Consider the following 22,102-nt stretch of genomic DNA (forward strand, 5'->3'; position numbering starts at 1 on the left):
TGTAATTCAAAGAACAGTTTGCGGTTCTGCATCTTGTGTTAGTGATTACTTGGGGCCTCTGTGATATGTATTGAGGACATGTTTTCATTCAGTCATTCATTCAACCAACCAACCAGAATATATTTATTCATGACCGGGTTCTGGGCTTGGCGTTTATAAAATGTAGAGAGTGTATTTGTTTTCTCAGACTGCCATAACAGAATACCAGCGTGAGTAGCTTAAACATCAGAAGTTTATTTTTCACAGTTCTGGAGGCTGGAAGTCCAAGATCAGGTGTCAGCAGGTTTGGTTTCTGCTGAGGCCCCTCTGTTTGGCTTGCAGACTGCAGCCTTCTCGCTGTGTCCTTACGTGGCTTTGTCTGTGTGAACCTACTGATGGCTCTGTGTGTCCAAATTTGCTATTCATATAAGGAGGCCAGTCGGATTGGACTAGGGTCCATTCTAGGAGCCTTATTCTGGCTTCATCACTGCCGTAGTAGCCCAATGTCCAAACGCAGTCACATTCTGAGGTACTGGAGGTTAGGGCTTCAGTGTGTTAATTTTGGGGGAGACACAATTCAGCCCATAACAGAGAAGAAGGAGACAGCATCCTTGACTTCAGGGAGTTGGTTAGTAGTAGCGGAGACAGACAAAGCAAGTGCAGAATCCATGATCCGTGATGCTGGGGGGCCGGGGAGGAGACCTAGGCTGGCCGCAGGGACTTTGAGAGGCCCTCCAGGCCGATTTGATACTTGAGTCCAGTTTTAAAGAATAAACAAGAATCAGTCAAATCTCTGGGAGAGGGAGGCATTTCTAAGTAGAAGCAGGGAGGCTTGGGTTGATTATGGCAAAGGTTTTCAACCGGTAAGTATTTCGGCTAAAGCACACGCTCCCAGCACCCTCACCAAGGGGGTGAAAATTGCTTCTTGGGAGGGTGAAAATATTTTATGCTTCATGTATAAAGCACCGATACATAGAGTACATAGCAGGTATATATTATATCTGTGATATTAAATTATTTGAGCAATCAGGAAAAAATATCCAAAAAGCCTCCTTAGAAGGGCAATAATGAACACGATTGAGAAATACGGAGCTAAAAGGAGGATAGAAGGTGAGGCAGGACAAGTTGTCGAAGACCAGTTGATGGGAGCCATCGCAAGAACTTGGATTTTATTTCCCGTGTCTGTCCTGAGCCCTGCTTCTGCACCATGCAAACATTCACAGGAACCTGGAGGTGCTCACCAGGAAAGTGAGGGGCACGAACCCGCGTCCCCTGCATCAGCAGGCGGGCTCTCAACCACTGCGCCACCAGGGAAGCCCCAGGAAAGTGACTTTTGAATTGTGGTCAGCAGAGACTCTGTGGCAGGCTCATGAGGCCAGGGTGTGAATCACGCAGTCTGGTCCTCAATCTCAGGCAGAGACCTTTCTCTCTCCTAGTATCACTTCCTGCTGGGCAGTGATAGAAGGTCACAGAGAAAGAAGTGGTAAAACACCTCTCCCACTCTGCCTCTAAGGTAACTTCAGCTGTGATCAAGAATGTGCCCTTTGTTCAGTAAATCTGTAAGCAGGCTCTTGGTAAAGACAGATGGGGGAAAACATAGACTCCTGTGATTGTTTTATGATGTTGTGTGATATGAGATAAAGAAATCTTGTTCAGTGTGGGTCCAAATTTCAGTAAAAGAGAAGCTTTTAAGAAACATTAGCTCTGTCTAATTTAAAAGTTATTTCCCTAACTGCTAATTAGGCTTTCTCTCACATTTATACATGCTCTATCCCATCCTATTTATTCTGACCACTTAAGCCCATTTGATAGTTTGGACTTTCACCTTTGTGTTACTCTTAGAGAATGTTTAAGCCTGGAGACTGAAAGCGAGTACAGCCTTCGTGGAGAACCAAAGCACAGCTTGCTGTATTATGATACTGTGTCTGATTTTTATTTATGGCGAGTTCTCACTTAACATCTTTATTGGAAAGAAGTTCTTAATGGATGATGCTAATGTAAAAAAGAAATCTGTTTATAAATTTGTAAAAGTGGCATGATCACTTACTAAGAAAATCCTTTTCGCCTTACTAAGAAAATTCTTCTCGCCTTGGTTTCACAATTTTTCCAGCAAGGTCCTAGTAACCAGAGGCAGCATTAAACCTAGGCAGACATTTCACTATGAGCGGAAAAGCTAAATTCTGACATTTTTTGCCTCCTTGACGACAAAGGAAAATACACACACACAGAGTTGACCTTCATGTAATGTTGGCTCTGAGTCTCGTATCCAGTGGCAACCTTTTAGGAGTCTGGCATCCCAATTCCCACGTCACTACTGTTTGCAGAGGTTGAGCTCTATTTCCATTGCTACTCTTTCAAACAGTTATGAAAAGAAAAAAGTAACCCTCAAACAACCATGACCTTCCCAAATCATATATTGCACAATTTGTAATAGTCCTTGAGACTTGGGCCAAAAAGAAGGGCTTTCTTGAACCTTCTGTTTGTGTTCTGGTTCCTTAGCAACAACACCCCTGATAGATACTGCACATACTTTCCAGGGGATTCCACACTTTTCTGTACAAAGTGCAAAAAGAAACCACGCATTTTTTTCCACAGTTTCAAATTTAGCCCCAAATGACTAAACCAACACAGAATAAACACGATGTTCAGTGTAGAACATAATTTTTGTCCCCAGAGATTTCTTTTTTTGAGCATTTACTTAAATAATGCCGTACTTATCTCTGACATTATGTATCCGAGGACTTGTTTTTTTGTATATGCCGCTGGGTATTCAGAGAAACTAAAGCCAGCCTTCCGTGGCCTTGACTCACAAAACCAAGATGAATCTCTGGTATAAGATAGTAATTACATTCTAGAAGATTTAACCTAATTCTGTATTCTCTGTATAAGTGATGACATTGATATACCTTATCCCTGATTTTTTTCTCCTTCTAGTTATACTTTCAGACTACTCACAGGCTAAATAATACAGATTTATCAATACTACCTAAATGTAATTTTACATGTATTTTAAGACGTTAATGGTGATAAAAATAAAACCACGTTACCATGTTAAGAGCGAACGAAAATATGATTTAAATGCTTGGTGCACTGACTTAATTGACACCTCATTTATTACTACTGGACCAAGTAATTATTTAAAATGTTGATATTATAATTTTTGAAAAGTTGGTGTTATCTTTCTACCATGTGCTGGGCCTTTGGCTAGCATTTTAAAAATACGATCTCTTGTCTTCTCCTAATAATACTCTGAAATCAGCATCGTCATCCACATATTATGGATAAGAAAACTGAGGGAGGAGTCAGAGAAGTCAAGTAACTTCCCCAAACTCAAAGAGGGAATGAGGACACACAACCAAGTGTGTGGTGTCGAACTCCCAAGTGTTTACACAGCTGCACTCTGCCTACAAGCAAATGATTTTTCCCCACAATTTTTCATTGCAAAAAAGATGAGATGATATTGCAACGCAGAGAAGGTCAGAGCTTATAGCAGGTAATTTTGCAGCTAAATTCCCACTGAGGATAATGGCTGTTTTTGAAAGGACGTGTGCTGTCTTTCCCAAGTAAATAATGTTCCAGTTCCAAGGTCTCCCCGCTGAATTGCACAGCTCCTTCTTCCATAGCAATGATGGGGGTGAAGCGCAGTGCTTAGCCAACAGCTAGTTCAAAATAGCTGAGTTTGCTTGTCTGTCTTTCAACACAGTATCTGCTTTATTCCTCATTCGTAAAGTGTTCTTTCTCTGGAGTGGCTACATATGGTTGCTGTAATCATACAGTTTGAGCTGGGATAGACCACAGAGATCATCTAATCTGTTACCATGGCTTAGTTATGCAAAAGAGCTTACAAGAGAACTGCTATTAAAGCGAAGGATAGCTACCCCATAATAGATTGGTTGGACGAGGGTGGAGCGCTTGAGGGTTTGGTTAATTCAGGACCCCAGTCAGAGGGGACGTGGGCTGACTGGACGCCCGAGGCATGTGTCCTGTGAGGGACCAGCACCCTTCCTATTGTCATCACAGAACATCGTCTCATGGCTCAGGCTCGGACGGAGCTTGGAGAGTCAGAGGACACCACGACCGTTGGCATGGCGCTGCCTACACTTGTCCATTGGTCCATCAGGGGCAACCTTGCTGTGGAAGAAAGACTGGGGGTTGGGGGAGGTGAGAGGAGGAATGGGGGTGGGTGAGGGCGGGTGACGCAGAGCCCTGTGGGGAGGCGGTGAGCTTCTCTCCCTGCAAACACACTGTGTACCAAAATAATTAAATGGAAAGAGGGACTTCCCTGGCAGTCCAGTGGTTAGAACTCGGCCCTTTTACTGCCGAGGGCCCGGGTTCAATCCCTGGTCGGGGAACTAAGATCCCACAAACTGTGCAGCATGCCCAAAAAAATAAATAAAATAAATAGAAACAAAGCCGGATTTGAATGAATACTTAGTATGAGTGTTGAACTTGGAAATCACATAAAGAGAACATGTTTCCTCTGTCTTTGCCTGTTTGGGGGATTTCATGAAGTAGCTCTTGGTAGTCTTATGCATGACTACTTACTTTAGGGGAAATTAGTCCAGCTGCCTTGGTCTCATTTCATTTCCTTGGAAGATGTTTTTATATATTTTGTTCAGAAACCTTCAATAATTACAAAAATGTATAAGAGAGAGAGAATGATTGATTGATTTCTCCTGAATTGTAAGCAAAGAATTTCTACTGGGAAACCATTTTTCAACTTGGTTGGAATGAGTAAATTAGTTGAAGAAGGATATAGTTAATCAAAATGAAAAGATGCCAAGATCAACTATACTTGTTTGGGTCAAAAGGAAAGATTTTTAAACTTTCATATAAAGGAAATTAAAATTTATATTATGTAAAGAGTCCTAAAATATGGGTACATTGGGTTCATGTCTTTTTAATGGTATACTAAGGTGAAACACTTCAATATTCAGATTCAGAACATCTCAGAGAGTCTGATGGCTATGAAAATATTAATTTTGAATATTAATGTGACATCTTACATGGTAATTTAAAAGTCATTTTATAACTGTGGTTGGCATTGATTTTTGAGCTCCTTGTATCCTTATATCTATTTTCCAAGTCATTAACTTCATGTTATGACCTTATTCTTTCACTCTTTTTTTTTTTTTTGTCCCTACCACTGAAAATAGATAACTCTACTCCGTATCCATTACTGTATGGAATACATTTAGACAAAATGATTATCACAAAGCCTCGGTCTGGGATGAAATTCTTATGGAAGATGAAACTTTCTGAACCCTCACCCTAAACTCTTGAGTTGGCTTCTCCTAATGTGATACTGAGCTTAAGTTTGTCTCTAGTTTTCTCAACAATAGACTTTGTGCTGAGTCTGAACGTTTATGTCCCCTCAAAATTCATGTGTTGAAACCTAACCCCTAAAGTGGTAGTATTAGGAATGGGGCATCTGGGAGGTGATTAGGTCATGAGTGTAAAGCCCTCATGGTTGGGATTAGTGCCCTTATAAAGAAGCCCCAGAGGGACCCCTCACCCCTTCTGCCATGTGAGGTCTATAACCCAGGAGAGGACCCTCAGCCTCACTTCCTAGGCCTACTGTAACAAAATACCACAACTGGGTAGCTTAAAACAACAGAAATTTATTTTTTCACAGTTCTGGAGTCTCAAAGTCGAAAATCAAGGTATCAGCAGAGCCATCCCTTCGAAGGCTCTAGAGAAGAATCCTTCCTTACCACTTGCAGCTTCTGTTGGTTGCTGGCCATCCTTGGCTTTCCTTGGTTTGTCCATGTGTAACTTCAGTCTCTTTCTCAGTCTTCATATGGCCCCTCTTCCTTTTGTGTGTCTGTGCCCAAATCTCTCACTTCTTAGAAGGGCATCAATTATATTGAATTTCAGCCCCCCTCTAATCCAGTATGACCTCATCTTAACTTCATAACATCTGCAAAGACCCTATTTCCAAATAAGGTCACGTTCACAGGTTCCAGGTGGACATGATTTCTGGGGGACACTATTCAAGCCAATACAGGAGGTTCTGCAGCTTTGACAACTTTCCCCTCTCCTGGAGTTACCTGCTTTGCCTTCTTTCTTTTTCCTCTGGAGAATTTCCCATTCCTTGGCCTTTACATTACCTGGTTTTCGTCTCTGATTTAATCTCGTGATTGCTCCAGCTGGTGCCCTCTCTGTCCTCACAGCATCAGTCTAACCCACAAAATCCCCCAGAATATGAATCTGCAAATCCTTAAGATCAGGTGAATTTGGGCACCCCACTCATGGCTTTGTCTTCGGAGAGGAGTGTTGACCTGATTTTAGTCTTCTCTCTTAGGATGGATACCTATCACTTGCCTTTCTCCTATACCTCCGGACTGTGCCACACACTTTTAGACTGTTGGGGGATTAACTGGTAAAACCAAACCAGGAATTGCTGACTTTTTGTGGTTCTTATATGTGCCGTGGTCACCATAAGACAACTTTGTCCGTTTTAAGGAGCTCGTATCTGTTTCCACCTCCATTCCAACCTAACCTGAAAGTTTCTGTTCAAAATTGCTTTAATTACATTATTTGCATGTCTCATAGGTAAATCAGGCAATCCGACCCCTGGGCATATATTCAGAGAAAAACATTATTTGAAAAGATACACGCACCCCTATGTTCATAGCAACACTATTTACAATAGCCAAGGCATGGAAGCAACCTAAATGTCCCCCAACAGATGAATGGATAAAGAAGCTGTAGTACATATATGCAATGGAATATTACTCAGCCATAAAAAAGAATGAAATAATGCCGTTTTCAGCAACATGGATGGACCTAGAGATGATCATACTAAGTGAAGTAAGCCAGACAAAGACAAATACCATATGATATTGCTTATATGTGGAATCTAAAAAAAATGATACAAATGAACTTATATACAAAACAGAAATAGACCCACAGACATAGAAAGCAAACTTATGGTTACCATAAGGGGAAAGGGAAGGGAGGGGTAAATGAGGAGTTTGGGATTAACATAGACACACCACTATATATAAAATAGATAACCAACAAGGACCTACTGTATAGCACGGGGAACTCTACTCGATACTTAGTAATGACCTATAAGGGAAAGGAATCTGAAGAAAAAAATGTATATATAACTGAATCACTTTGCTGCACACCTGAAACTAACACAACATGGTAAATCAACTATATTCCATTAAAAAAAAAAAAAAAAGGCCTGTGTACCGCAGGAAATAGTTGAACCTTGTTTTGGGTCGGACTCTCCCAAATTCTGAGCTCCTAGTTACCGTTTCTCATTATAGCACCCCATGCCTGACTCCTATGAAAACAGTCCTTACTGGTAACTCCTCCTTGCGACCCTGCCCCCTTTGCCTGCTGCCCTTTTGCATGTCAGAGGGGAATTGGACAGACCAGTGAGTCTCCTCTCAAGGTCCTGCAGAAGAGAAGGTTTTTATTTTTACATTATAGAAAAACTGTTAAAATATACATCATTCATTTTGATGAGGCATCATCATTTATTATTTAAAATTTATTCTTTTACTATACTTTGGCTTTTCAGCTTCTTTTTCACATTTACCCTGATCTCTCAGACATTTCCCTCCGAAATTAGAGGATAAGGCTGTGAGGATGTCCTATTTGGGTCCGTTCTCTGTTCCTTTTCCTCCAGCCTCAGGGGGCTTTGGCCCAGAGTCACTTCCAAGCGGGCAGGCCCTCCCAGTGCTGTTGGTTTATGGAACATAGTTTCAGGAAAATGCCAAGTGTAAAGAGGTTTGAGCAATTGTAATTGCAGGAAACACAGAATGTGCTTTTAAAACTTTGGGCCTCTAATTCCATCTAGCCGTTTCATTGCTAATTTGCTTTTATTAAAACCAAAAAACAAAACAAAAGATCAACAGCCACCCCAGACCTTGAGGATAGAACATACGTAGACTATGCTTTTTGTTGTTGTTCTGGAATTTTATAACTCGTTGCTTGTTTTAGATCAAACAAAAAAAAAAACCCCAAAAAACAGTGTTAGCAAAGTTCTTTTTTTAATTTAATTTATTGCTTTTTTGAATTTAATTTTACTGATTTGCTTATATATGGAAAAGATTTGTTATCTTCACAAGTAAGCAGGTTTAGTAACAACTTTTTTTTTTTTAACATCTTTATTGGGGTATAATTGCTTTACAATGGTGTGTTAGTTTCTGCTTTATAACAAAGTGAGTCAGTTATACATATACATATGTTCCCATATCTCTTCCCTCTTGCGTCTCCCTCACTCCCACCCTCCCTATCCCACCCCTCCAGGCGGTCACAAAGCACCAAGCAACAACTTTTAACTCTTTCTTGTTATGAGTTCTGTAGATCAATGTGCTTCCTGCTGATAACGTAAGCGCTTCCTTTCAGTTGATGGCTGCGAGTTTGGAGGAAAGTAGAATCAAACAGATTATCAGTCACCAGTACTAAAAGTTTTATAAAGATTAATTAAAACTGAAAAACATATGATTCTCTTCAGGACATTATTTTATTCCAGTTCAGCTGATATCTGACGATGTTAGCATATTAGATTTGTCAGATTTGTCTCAAATTAAATGGAAAAGCATTTTGCTTTATTATTTTCTGGTTGCTATGGTGACTTTTTTCCTCAGTAGATGGACAGAACGGTAATGAGGGTGGTGTTCAACACTGCCGTTACAGGGCCTTAGGGCTGAAATGCCCAATGAGGCATAGTGGAGAGAAGGCAGAACTGCGAGTAGGGGCTTGGGGGCAGGAGGGGTTGGCGGGGGGAGGTTGGCCCCAGATCCGCCGTTCACTCTATGAGTTACAAGTCCAGCAGCCTTCTTGAGCCTCACTCTGCTCATCTCTAAAATGGGCCTGGTGTGATCACTCTTGCCTACCTCGTAGAGTTGTTATGAATTTCAGATAAGATTAACGTGCTCATTAGAAGCACATGGAAAAACTGTGCACTACCGTACGGATATGAACTATCTTTATTGTAGCTTCATGAACAATTGATTTCTTATGTCTTATCGGGTGATCACAATGGCTCTTTAGCTGGTGTGGTAATTCCTCTTCCAGCTCCAGGTCTTTCTCTCGTGTCATCCCAGATCTGGATAAACGCCTGTTCAGTTGTAATACACAGTATATATGGAGTGATTGTCATATGCAAGACACTTAGCTAAAAACCTTACTTTGGACTTTTCATCTAATCTATATCACAACCCCATGAGGTTGAGTACTAACACTGTTACAGATGAAGACATTGGGGATTAGAAAGGTTAAATTAGTTATCCAAAGAGTAGCATAGCCAGGGCTGGAATGTTTTGTTTTATGCCATGGCCTATGCTTTACTTGGTATATTATTATATTTCCAAAAGTTTTGCAACTCTGAAATCATGTCTCCTCCATGAAAATCTTTTCTTACCAGTTGGTGCAAAGAGCCCCTATCTCTCTCTATTTCTTCTGAGTATGTATCCCTCAGAGCTCTTTATTCATCACTCCATTCTACTCCTTGGTTAGTATTTTCATCATTTAATTATTTTCTCCATGTAGACCTCTGAAGTGCCTTCCCAAATCATTGTCTCTGTTTTAGATGACTGAAGCCCAGTTATAGAAAACTTCTCTGTTTTCCTACATTTGATTATTCATTCAACCAGACAGGTAACGTGATGATGACGAGGATCTTGGGAGTCTACCCATCACCCCCTGTGTCATTTCCCGTTGGCTGTTGGTCGATACAACTTCTTTCATCTCCAGCCTTGTCTGTCCTCCCTTTTCTACCCTTCTTGTGACCCCCTGGTCACTCGTCCAAGGTCACAGACATGACTGACAATGACATGATTTTTTTAAACTTATTGCACAGCCTGCTAAACTGTGTTTTCTCCACAGTTTCATTTGTTTTAATATTTGCAGGTGTGTCTATACCATTATTTCTACTCTAAATAAAATGTCGGCACCTGAGATTTTCTGGAAGCCTTGTTGTTTCCATCTCCGAAGTAGCTGCTTGGATTTAGAAAGAGATTTTCTTCTGTGACTCACCCAGGAGAAAGTGTATTTTAACAAGAGACCATCAAGTCCTGAATCTCACACCAAGGGAGACAGTGCAGCAAACAAACAGTTTTTCTCTTTCCTGGCCCCAAGTAAGCTTAAATTTACTAGGAAAGTAAAATTAGGATGTTTGTTTATGTGGAAAGGTTTTTAGTATTAGACATCAGCAACACTGGGGACCGCTCCATAGGTAAAGCAGCTTTTACCAAATAAGTAGATTTTTGAATTCCATAAAATAAATTTATTTATTTATTATAAATTTATAATAAATTTATTTATTTATTTATAAATTATTTATTTTTGGCTGCCCTGGGTCTTCATTGCTGCGTGAGGTCTTTCTCTAGTTGCAGCAAGTGGGGGCTACTCTTTGTTGTGGTGCACAGGCTTCTCATTGCGGTGGCTTCTCGTCACTGAGCACCGGCTCTAGGTGCACGGGCTTCAGTAGTTGTGGCTCATGGGCTCAGTAGTTGTGGCTCGCGGGCTCTAGAGCGCAGGCTCAATAGCTGTGGCTCACGGGCTTAGTTGCTCCGCGGCATGTGGGATCTTCCCATACCAGGGCTCAAACCCGTGTCCCCTGCATTGGCACGTGGATTCTTAACCACTGCGCCACCAGGGAAGTCCCTGAATTCCACACTCTTTATTAAAAATAAAGCAAAACCAAAACTTGTTTCTACCACACAAGGTGCAGAAATAGTAAATCAAAGAAAATGAACAGCTTTGCTGTTCAATATAAACAAGATATTGTTGATGAGGCAGAATTAAATTATTTTGCTTTTGATTCATTTCAGCGTTTGGAACATGTTTTCTCTCCTTTAGAATTAAACACAGTAGGAGTTTTTGGACTGTCTTGCTATTTCCTTTAACTGGCAGTGGGACAGTATGTGTTGATATAGGTTCCAAGTCACATTTCCTGTGTTGTAACCAGTCTCTTTTTCACAGCTAATTAAGTGGAAAACGATGTATAAGTACAATTCAAAAGATTCACATTGTATACTCTTTAAAAAACTCTACTATTTACTGTGAATTATAGTTTTTGTTTTTCATTTATAATTTTAAAAACTCAACTGTTGGTGTGAATTTATTATTTTTCATTTCTATGTATAATTATCCAATTCCAAATTCATATTCTAATGTTTCAGTGTTAACCTAAAGATAGCTTGAATTTATGAAGCAAATTATCAAATAAATCATTACATATTTCATTTTTTTTGGTTAATACAAATGTTCTCAATTTTGTTATGAATATGTTTTCCCTTGTCCCTTAAGGAGAGCATAGAAAAAATAGACATTCATTTTTTCAGTTTTTGGGTTTTTTAAAACATCTTTATTGGAGTATAATTGCTTTACAGTGGTGTGCTAGTTTCTGCTTTATAACAAAGTGAATCCGCTACACGTATACATATATCCCCATATCTCCTCCCTCTTGCATATCCCTCGCATCCTCCCTATCCCACCCCTCTAGGTGGTCACAAAGCACCGAGCTGATCTCCCTGTGCTATGCGGCTGCTTCCCACTAGCTCTCTATTCTACATTTAGTAGTGTATATATGTCCATGCCACTCTCTCACTTCGTTCCAGCTTACACTTGCCCCCATTTTTTCAGTTTTTTAAAGATATATTTTGACATAAATTTTTTTTTTGCTTGATACCAAGTACACATTTATTAAAGAATTTCCAAATCTAGGAAAAAGAAATGACACCCAGGAGAGTGAAGCATAACTGGCTAAATGCTGATAAAAGTCTCTCATCTGTGGAATGAAATTAGTATCGAAAGAGAATTATGCCAACACTGTACTATTGAAACTAGCAAATTCTAAAATATCTTTTGGCTACTCGACATAATGATTTATTTATTTTTATTTATAACTTACCATCAATTAGCACGTGAAAGATAAAATAGAATTCACTATTTTTTTTCAAATCAAAACTTATTGAAATTACTCTTTGCAAACTGAAGGAAAAGCAAAAAGAATTTAATGATTTGCAGGAGGGCATGTGGTAATAGCACTTTTTTTATGTCTACAGATGGATTTTTTTTTCCCCAGGGACATTAAATATACCTGGCTTCTCTAGCACTGCTTGTACTATGGCATATGCTCAGTAAATATTGATTGAATGGATGGATGGATGAATGGGAATTGGAAAGTTATTTTGTGTCGTTCAAAATTTAGAAATACAAAGAGGGAGTTAAATTTCTACCCTAATTATCAGAATTAACTTTATATTTCAGTACTTTATAGTTTTTACCATAAAATACCACTGAATTAATTTGTTCTATTTTGCGTTTGATGTGAACTGTTAAATCAAAGTTGTTACCTTTTGGTAAATTAAGCTTCAGAGGTAGTGAGATTATGAAGGAGAAAAAGAAAGCTGCAAAGAGTCTTCAAGCTCCAACAGTTTCTTTGTCTCCTCCTCACAAGCACACAGTATTTTTCCCCAGTATGGTATCACTTTTAATAATATTGGAATTTCTCTTTAGGAGACACACACATAAGTGCTATTCATGAGAAAAGAGCATGGCATACCTAAAAATAAAATTGTGCTTTGTTTTTTTATAAACCTTGTTTATGTTTATTTTAAACCTTAGGGAAAAGTACTCTATGGGTATCCAGAGCTGTAAGTGGGTAAATAAAAAAGTACTGTAATTTTTCAAAGCGTCATTGACTGCCAAGAATCTGATATTATCATTCCAGCTTACAGCAACTCAGTTAAGGGTATTAGTATCCTGCTATTTGCAAAGGAATTTACAAGGAAACCTAAAACAATTGGAAAAGACAATGGAAAAATATTATACAGACTTTTAGATGAATCGACTATGATTTTAAAAAAAGAATTAGATTATCTGATGAGCTGAATCTAAATAAAAATGCAGGTGAGGTATCCAAGCTTCCATTTCCTTGTTCTCTTTTATATTATGTGACCACAAAGTTATTTTCTGCCAAAGGTTTTTTTTTTCCACTGGCTTGCTTATTTGATACAACTGATACTAAGAACCATAGGAGCTGAAAATGTAGGTTGAAAAAAATGGGGGTAACAGACTGGCTTTGCTTACCTATAATGTATTTTAGTAAGAGATGCTTTCCATGGGCCACTGTGTTGCACAACTCCAGGGAGCATCGTCTGATGGAATACACTGTGACTGGTGCCCCCTGGGGTTGTGCAGTGGTGCTGAGCACATATACAATCTGTGCTGATTTTGGCTTCAGGAATGTTTTCCATGGATGGTTGTAGTAGGAAAAATATTTTTGAATCTTCACGCACTTATGTTTTTTTAACATTCACCACAGGCTACAAACAATGTCAACACGTCTAATTTTAAATAGCTTTTTCGCAGGACTTTAACCAGAAATAAGAGTAGAAACTTGATAGGAAAGATGCTGTCCTGTGCAACAAATTTAAAGTCTGAAAACACAGAGGTTTTTCAAATGGAAGCAGGAAACTGGCCATTCAAGAAGATGGTAGCGTGTTGAGCTGGAATCCGATTTCTTTACACAATCAGGATTCTTCTTGGAATTCTCAGCTCTTTTCAGTTAAGTGGAGATTCTGTATGAAAACTCTTTCTTTTGAACTTTTATAACACTTTTTTCTAATTCCCTGTACAGACAAATAAATTTGCAAAGGTGGATAGTAGACATGACCTCAGCTTTAGTGTCTTAATGTGAAAATGCACATACATTCACAATGGAGTGAGGAGGCATTGTCATTTTTAAACATGAAAAGCCTTGACTTGACGCTCAGTAAGGGAAGGTGCTTGGAAGAATTTACCAACTGATAAGAGTATTCTGGAAAATAGAAAAGGGAGATATGTTAACAGAGCAAACAATTTTTTTTTTTTTTTTTGCGGTACGCGGGCCTCTCACTGTTGTGGCCTCTCCCGTTGCAGAGTACAGGCGCCGGACGCGCAGGCTCAGTGGCCATGGCTCACGGGCCCAGCCGCTCCGCGGCATGTGGGATCCTCCCGGACCGGGGCACGAACCCGTGTCCCCTGCATCGGCAGGTGGACTCTCAACCACTGCGCCACCAGGGAAGCCCCCAAACAATTTTTTTTAATCACCAAAAATGGCTTTTGGAAAACAAAAGAAAAAAATTTAGAATTTTTAGAAAAAAAAATTATCGTTTTTTCTAATTTTATCTTTATTTTTTTCTAATTTTGTCTTTAAAATTTGAGCCTTCCTCAAGTTTTACTTCTTCCATAAATTTTTCTCTCCCTTTCCATTCTGAAATCCCTGAATTCTTACCAACTATGTGAGTCTGTGGAATGTAGTAGTTAAGAACCCCACATTGCCGGATTGCACGGATTGGTTGATAGCGGGAGATTCTGCGCATGGGTGGCTCCACCCCTCACGACTTAGGTACCTTAGACAAACCACTTGACCTATGTTTGCATTGATTTGCTCATTTGAGAAATGCAGATAATAATGATCCGTGTGGTTGTTGTGAGCGTTAAAATAGGAACTATCTGTAAAGTGCATCTATGCACTCAGTAGGCAGTGGCAGTGCTTTACTGTGTACCACGTGTTGTAGCATTTGATTATTTGTTATAATGACTTGCCTTAATTACTTTCTAAGGCATGATGTATACATTCATAAAACACATGCTAGAGTCTTTTTCCATGCTTGGGTTTAACACGTCAGTTTTTTGTTTGGTTGGTTGGTTTTTAGATGTACGTTTCCCAGGGCCAGGACCTATATCATTTTTGTTGTTGTTTTTATTTATCATTCACTTTATTTTTTTTAAATTTTGTTTTATATTTTTGTGTGTGTGGTACGCGGGCCTCTCACTGTTGCGGCCTCTCCTGCTGCGGAGCACAGGCTCCGGATGCGCAGGCTCAGCGGCCATGGCTCACGGGCCCAGCCGCTCCACGGCATGTGGGATCGTCCAGGGCCGGGGCACGAACCTGTGTCCCCCGCATCGGCAGGTGGACCCTCAACCACTGTGCCACCAGGGAAGCCCTCACTTTATTTTTTAGAGGAGTTTTAGGTTCACAGCAAAACTGAGTGGGAGGTGGAGTTCCCATGAAGCCCGGTCCCCACCCACGCACAGAGTCCACCATTATCAGCCTCCTCCACCGGAATGGGACATTTGTTACAGTTGATGACTCTATATTGACAAAGTCCACAGCTTACATTAGGGTTCACTCCTGAAGTTGTATATTCTATGGGTTTTGACAAATTTATGACATGTGCCCACCCTAACGGTATCATACAGAGTAGCTTTATCGCCCTAAAAATCTTCAAAAAAAAGCACTCTACCCATTCATCTCTCCTTCCCCTCCAGCCCCCGGCAACCACTGGTCATTTTACTGTCTCCATAGTTTTGCCTTTTCCAGAATGTCATACAGTCAGAATGATACAGTATGTAGCCTTTCCAGACTGGTTTCTTTCACTTTTTTTGTTTTTTTTTTTTAGATTTAATTTTGTTTATTTTTGGCTGCACTGGGTCTTCGTTGCTGCACGAGGGCTTTCTCTAGTTGCGGTGAGCGGGGGCTACTCTTCGTTGTGGTGCACGGGCTTCTCATTGCGGTGGCTTCTCCTGTTGCGGAGCACGGGCTCTAGGCACACGGGCTTCAGTAGTTGTGGCTCGCGGGCTCAGTAGTTGTAGCTTGCAGGCTCTAGAGCGCAGGCTCAGTAGTTGTGGCACACGGGCTTAGTTGCTCCGCACCATGTGGGATCTTCGTGGACCAGGGATGGAACCCGCGTCCCCTGCATTGGCAGGCAGATTCTTATCCACTGCGCCACCAGGGAAGTCCCTCTTTCACGTCTTAATATGCGTATATATTTCCTCGGTGTCTTTTTTTTTTTTTTTTTTTTTGCGGTACGCGGGCCTCTCACTGTTGCGGCCTCTCCCGTTGCGTGGAGCACAGGCTCCGGACGCGCAGGCTCAGCGGCCATGGCTCACGGGCCCAGCCGCTCCGCGGCATGTGGGATCTTTCCGGACCGGGGCACGAACCCGTGTCCCCTGCATCGGCAGGCGGACTCTCAACCACTGCGCCACCAGGGAAGCACTCCTCCATGTCTTTCTGTGGCTTGATAGTCCATTTGTTGTTAGTGTTGAATAATATCCCATGTCTGGATGGACCACAGTTTATTTATCTAATTCAGCTACTGAAGGACATCTTGGTTGCTTCCAAGTTCTAGCAGTTAAGAATAAGGCTGCTATAAACATCTCTGTGAAGGTTTTTTGTAGACATATCATATATATATATTTTTTAATTTCCTACAGTCTCTCATACAAAGGTAAGGATTTTTAGCACTTAGAATTCCACATCTGAGGTCTGAAAGGACTTAGAAATAACGCATTAGATACAAGGAAACTGAAGACCAAGCGACCTGGTGTCGACTGCGCATGCAGTCTATTGTACTTCCTACCAGGAAATTCTTACCTATATGTAACGAAGAAGATCTAAAAATTAGGTTGACGTCTTGAAAATATTACCAAAGGTTTGATGTGGTGAGCATAAGAGCTGAGAATTATCGCCCCAAATGATATAATCAGTTTTTTTTAAAGAGTGAATTTAATAAGCTGTAGCCATGGTTTTTCCTCATTGTTTTATAACTGCTCATTATAACTGTATTATGACTTTATAATTTCTCTCCTAAGCTAGGCATTGTGCATTTTGAGTTATGTTTTGCGTAGCTGGATTTTTGACTTTTTCCCAGTGGCCGATGCCCTCTTGGAACTGACTGAGCCTTGCTCTTTTCACAGGTTGTGGTGGAGAGTTGTCTGGGGACACGGGCTCCTTCAGTAGCCCCGGCTACCCTAACAGGTACCCCGCCAACAAGGAGTGTATCTGGTACATTCACACAGCCCCTGGGAGCAGCGTTCAGCTCACCATCCATGACTTTGATGTGGAGTATCACGCAAGCTGCACCTTCGATGTCCTGGAGGTAGGAAATTAGATAGTTTTCCGCACGTTATAGGATTTGGGGGGTAGAACTGGAAATCACTCTGCAGAAAACCCTAAATTCTTTCCAGGGGCCAGCAGTGTTCTATTCTTAGACGTTTCGGTGAGTATCAGCCCTTGGTGAATGATGCTTGCAGACAAATGGAGTTAATATCTCAGTTTGGCTTTCCCTAAAAGCAGTGCCCGAATGGCTGGGTGTAATTAGAAGGTGGTACCAGGCGGCAGAAGGGAGGGAACCATGGGGGGAGGCTGAGGAGAGAGAACCAAGGAAGGGAGCCCCTGTGGGCGACGTGGGCTTAATCCTGCTGCAACCCCCGAGGTCCTATGAGGTCTGCTGCTCAGAACCATCCCTCTAAGGACACAAGGCATTGGTCCCCCAGCTCCCGTCCCCACTGATGGAACCTGGGATCATCAGTGCCCCACACTTCCAGCCTGAGAAAGCTCCCTTGGGAAAGGCAGTGGGTGGCAGAGTGTAAAGAAGACGTGGGTGCTCGGGGTAGGACAGGGCAGGGAGCTGAGGAAGTGGCCGCAACTTTTCCAACACTGCTGCAATGGCTTTATCTCAGGTAATTAAGATGGCCCTTGAGAATCGGTTATAATTGGCTGTTTGTTGCAGGAATCTAGTCATTAGATGATTTCCAAGTACACATGAAACTCCTATCGCCTCAGCGGTAGGGACTGCCTCATGACAAGGTTCTGTATCTAGTAGAACTTAAAGTCCACGAAGGCTGGGTATTTGTCTGTTTTTGTTCTGTTTTGTTTTGTTTCACTGCTATACCCCCAGAGCCATAGAGCACTTGGCAAATAGTAAACACTTGATATATATTTGTGGGATAAATGAAAGTGTCACATCTCCAATTGTTGTGCAGTGATAATGTACATTTATGGTGATTTGCAAAGGGATTTCAACATCCATTTTCCCATTTGAATGTTAACGAATCCTGTGAGGTAAGAGGGGGATTTTACCGCTCCCCATTTCACTGTTGTCAGAACGGAGGCTCAAAAAGATTGCTGGGTTTTTCCACAACCATAAGGATAGTGAGTGGAAAAGCTGAGAACTGAATCCATCCCCACCGCACATGCCACGTCAGCCAGTGTAGAAGGACAGATGCGGGCAGTGTGCAAGATACTGAAAGGAGCGGCTTGTTGACAGGCCTGTATAGGAAACTTTAAAACTTAAAAGCCTTATTTAATTACAAACCAAGTTGTCTCCTTGAAAAGAAATGGGGTTCTCAAATCACGTCCTCACTGAGTAGACGCAGCGTCACTAGGAGTCACATTTAGCAGCTCGAGTCTCTGCAAAGAAGGACGATGCTGCAGTAAGTGGGACTGGAGACAGAGCCAGTGAGTCCTTGGGTTCCACCCAAACCCTGTCTTCACGTAAGTCCGGCTGCCCAGGCGTGACTCCAGCTCAGAAGAGGACCAGTTTCTTCCGAGGAGAGAATAAGGTGGCTCCCGAAATTTACGAAACTCACACGCAGCTCAGACTGTGAAGCAGTAATAACGCTCACGTGGGGAATGTCGAGATGCTCCCTCCCGCGGGCGAGATTCCTCAGGCGCATGACAACCCTTAACCCGCACAAAGGGCTGGCAGCAGTGTCCCACGGTAACGTGACACGTTCGTCACCCTTCATTTTCATATTGCAAAGCTCGTGTGATCGTTGCCTACTTGGCAGCATGTAAATAGGGTTCATTGTGCTTTGGTTTTGTCCCACCCATTACGTGAGAGAGCAAAGAGCAGGCCTGTTCCCTGTGAGCAACCTTGGGGACAGAGGGGCAGCACAAGGCCTCTGGGCAGCAGCGTTCAGACAGGGTCCTGCCCAGAAAGGACCGTGAGAAGAGGCTGCGGTCTGCTTGGGGCTTATCTGTGTCAGGACAAGGTGGGCTCCCGTGTCCCATCCAACCAGGGTTTGAGGGAATATATTGAAGCCCTTAAATATTGGGGCAGGTTTTTTTCTTAAGGCTGCAGTGAGTTAACCCCCTGACTTCTTCCCTCCAGACCTTGTTGGACGTCTCTGCAAATACTCAGGAAGGTGGTGTCATCAATTTGGGTTAATGACAATAAAATGATTTTTTTCCATCCCTATCACATGGACGCCGATAACATGTTAGCAACAGGTTTCACAATATTTTACCCCAGGTGGGTGTGTGGCCTGGAAACATCGCTGACTTTCTCCACCCATCTGTCTCCGTCCTGTTTGTTCATCAGCCCGTCCTGCTCTGAGCCCAGTAGGGCCTCACTGTCTCCAGGTATCCGGTTTACCTGAGTTTCACCTGATCTAACCAAGAGCCCATCTATTTTTCTCTCAAAAAGCAGGTGTCCGGAGAGCGGCCAGCTGCATCAGGCAACAGCCGTTTGGTTACTCATAACCCTGGAATGCTGACTTGATTGTAACAGTAAATGGAGCTAACAGAGCAGAAAGAACTGTTCAAAACAGATTAAAACCATAGGCTTTGAAATGTTCTATATCCTGAGCATTGGCTAAAAACACATTTTTTAATCTCTGATCATCAGACCAATTCTTTTCCCCACAAAGTTGAGTCATATGCTGTAATCCAACGAAGCACACCCTGAAATTCTTTCCATCTTTTTCCTCTTTTGAAGAGTCATGTGCTAACTCTTGGTTTTAATTTGTGGAAGCGGAAAGTACCATTCTGTTGTTTGAGTGAGAGAAACGCTGGCTGATTTCACTTCAGTCCTTGAGAAAGGAGCCTGAACAGCACAGAGCAGAAAAGGGAAGCCAGTCCTCGGCGCAGGAGACCCAGACGGTTGCCTGGTGCGGGCAGTCAGCCTCCCCTGGTCTCTCCCCCGCTGTCTTTGTGAATCCGGCTCAGTACAAGGGAAAAAGCAAAGAACGTCAAAAGCGGCAGTGTTTACTCTTCTGGAGGCTCTAGGCCCGGCCGACTCATACCCGCTTTGTTTGCGATCTCAAGGGGACCCTGAGCAGGGAGACCAGAATATTTTGCTGACGTGCAAGTTTTCTTTGTTAGAACTAAACGCTTGCGCTCAGCGTTCTGTCCAAATATGTGCTGCTCGCGGGGTGGGCGACGGGGGGCCCAGGCTGTGGGTTTCAGGCTCTGAGCTCCACCCCAGGCCAGGGGGCAGGGGAATCTCAAGGGTGCTAAACCAGAAGCAGTCTGGTTTGTGCCATTTGCATATGTGTACATGGGAAGGGCCACACAGGGCTCTTCCTCCAGTCCTGCCTCTGATGGGACTTGGGGGCCACACAAACAGAGCTCTTCCAGGTGAAAATCAGCTCGAAGCGGTTGGCTCGCTTCATTCCTTTGCAATTACAGCCCTTGCGCTCGGCCCTCCCGGAACAGTGGTTTCATTCATTTCGGCCTTTCCCGCATGGCTGGGGGAATTAATCAGACAAAGAAATCATTATGGATTCAAATCACACACTCCTCACCGAAAGTAGGCTGCTTGTTCTCGCTCTCCCTCCCCGGAGGACACTTGAGTGAGGTCCACATCAGTCGGCAGCCACCCTGGGGTGGGGGTGGGGGCAGGGGCGCAGGGCCTCAGGCTGGGGAGATGCTCGGGTGGGAGAGCAGCGCAGGTCAGGGTGGGGAGGGCACCACACGCACCCACTGGGCCACCTTTCCCGGGTCTGGTTCCAGCCGGGAGGGGGGAAGGGCACAGATGCCAGTGTGCCTGAGAACTGTCACCAAACTGGTCGTTCTTGCACTAACGCAAGTGTGGCAAGATTGACGGTCGGGGGTCTACACCTTCTGTGGGATTCTTATCTTCCCCCCACACCCCCGCACACGGGTTATCCAAGGGGCCCTTGAGAAACCTGTGTGTGAGGCATCCTGGAGGCCCCCGTGGGCTGGGCCAGACCTCCTGCAAGATGCTGGACGTGAGATCCAGGGGACAGTTGCCACGAGGAATGTGTCGCCGGGATATTGCATCCAGCCAGATAGTTGCAAATTGCAGCAGCCTAGGAGATCTCAGGACAAGTGAGATGGACCTAGCGGGGCAGAGTCCAGGGCGATTCCCGAGCAGAAGGTGAATGCTCTCCGTCTTGCTCCTGTGAGCGTCTGTGCCAGGAGAAGGTACAGAGGGGCCTGTAGGACTCCCTCCCTGAGGGTACCGCAGAACACACTGATAGAGGTTACATTTTCACTCCCTCTGAAGGGGCAAAAGTATACTAAATGCCTAATCTTGTAAAGCATTCGGGTTGCAAAGTGGAAAATCCTAAAAATGTAGCAGTGATCAATAGCCTTCAGTGAACAAACAAAATAGCTTTATGCTAAGGCTATTCCTATGCGCCCAGAAGAGTTAGAAAATCAGACCTGATACTGGATTATCTGCCACATGCCTCTGCCAAAGAAAGCAGGGGATCCTATGTGGACTTGGAAGAGGGGAAGGGGAGATAGGGGAGAGTCTGGGATAATCTACTCAGTTCAGCTCTGCAGCTCTGGCTGAGGGGACGAGCAGGCATTTCATGGGCAGTTGAACTTGTGTGTTACGAGGGCAGAGGGAGTGCCTTGGAAAATCCAGCTCAAGTTTACAGTGTGCCCCCACATGGGGAGGCTGAGATTTCAATCTCTGCTGATAATAGGATCCAAACGCTGGTGCTAAAGGGGAATCAGCGGAAGGCTTGTAATTGCTTAAATATCTCTCTCAAGTTCTTTTTTTCTCCGTCCCATCATAGATCTATGGAGGCCCTGATTTCCACTCTCCCAGGATAGCCCAGCTGTGTGTGCAAAGATCGTCTGAGAATCCCATGCAGGTCTCCAGCACTGGAAGTGAGCTGGCAATCCGATTCAAGACTGACTGGTCCATAAATGGGAGAGGCTTCAACATCTCATGGAGAGCGGTCCCTGGAGGTGGGTGAACCAAGGAGCTGTCTCAAAATCCTTAAGCTGAGCCCTCGTTAAATTTCATGAAGTGTTTAGAGAGCGATGTGACGGCTACATCCTCCGTCACAGCTCTGTGACTTCTCTAATGGCACACACGCTTCCCTGAGAAAGAGAGTTTAACTTGCAAAGAGTCACCTCGTATGTGAAAACCAGCCCATGCAAGTGTGCACATCCGTGCTGAAAGCAGAAGCAGGGTGGTTGGTCAGACTCGCTTTCTCTCCAAGGGACTTCTGCCTGTTCACCAGCCTCAATTTGGGCATCAACAAAGTGCTAAATTACTTTATGCCACACATGTGGATGCCTGGCAAATACCAAAAGTGCAAATGTTAAATTTGTGAATTTCAA

General features: G+C 43.0%; 1 protein-coding gene across 4 annotated transcripts in view; it reads left to right on the plus strand.

The window, feature by feature from the left end:
• The window catches only part of CUBN (cubilin), a 264,461-nt gene that overhangs the window by 95,101 nt on the left and 147,258 nt on the right, over positions 1-22,102 (plus strand). For all 4 annotated transcript variants that reach the window (XR_003795949.1, XM_029238289.1, XM_029238291.1 and 1 more), the window contains exons 29-30: positions 16,693-16,874; positions 21,550-21,724. Coding sequence is in view for 3 of the 4 variants with exons in the window: in XM_029238289.1 (XP_029094122.1) it covers positions 16,693-16,874; positions 21,550-21,724 (357 nt within the window). In the remaining variant the exon portion in view is untranslated. The remainder of the gene's footprint in view (positions 1-16,692; positions 16,875-21,549; positions 21,725-22,102) is intronic.

The sequence above is a fragment of the Monodon monoceros genome, unplaced genomic scaffold (genome assembly GCF_005190385.1).
Source record: "Monodon monoceros isolate NGI ecotype Baffin Bay Population unplaced genomic scaffold, NGI_Narwhal_1 Super_Scaffold_21, whole genome shotgun sequence".
NCBI classification, from domain to species: Eukaryota; Metazoa; Chordata; class Mammalia; order Artiodactyla; family Monodontidae; genus Monodon; species Monodon monoceros.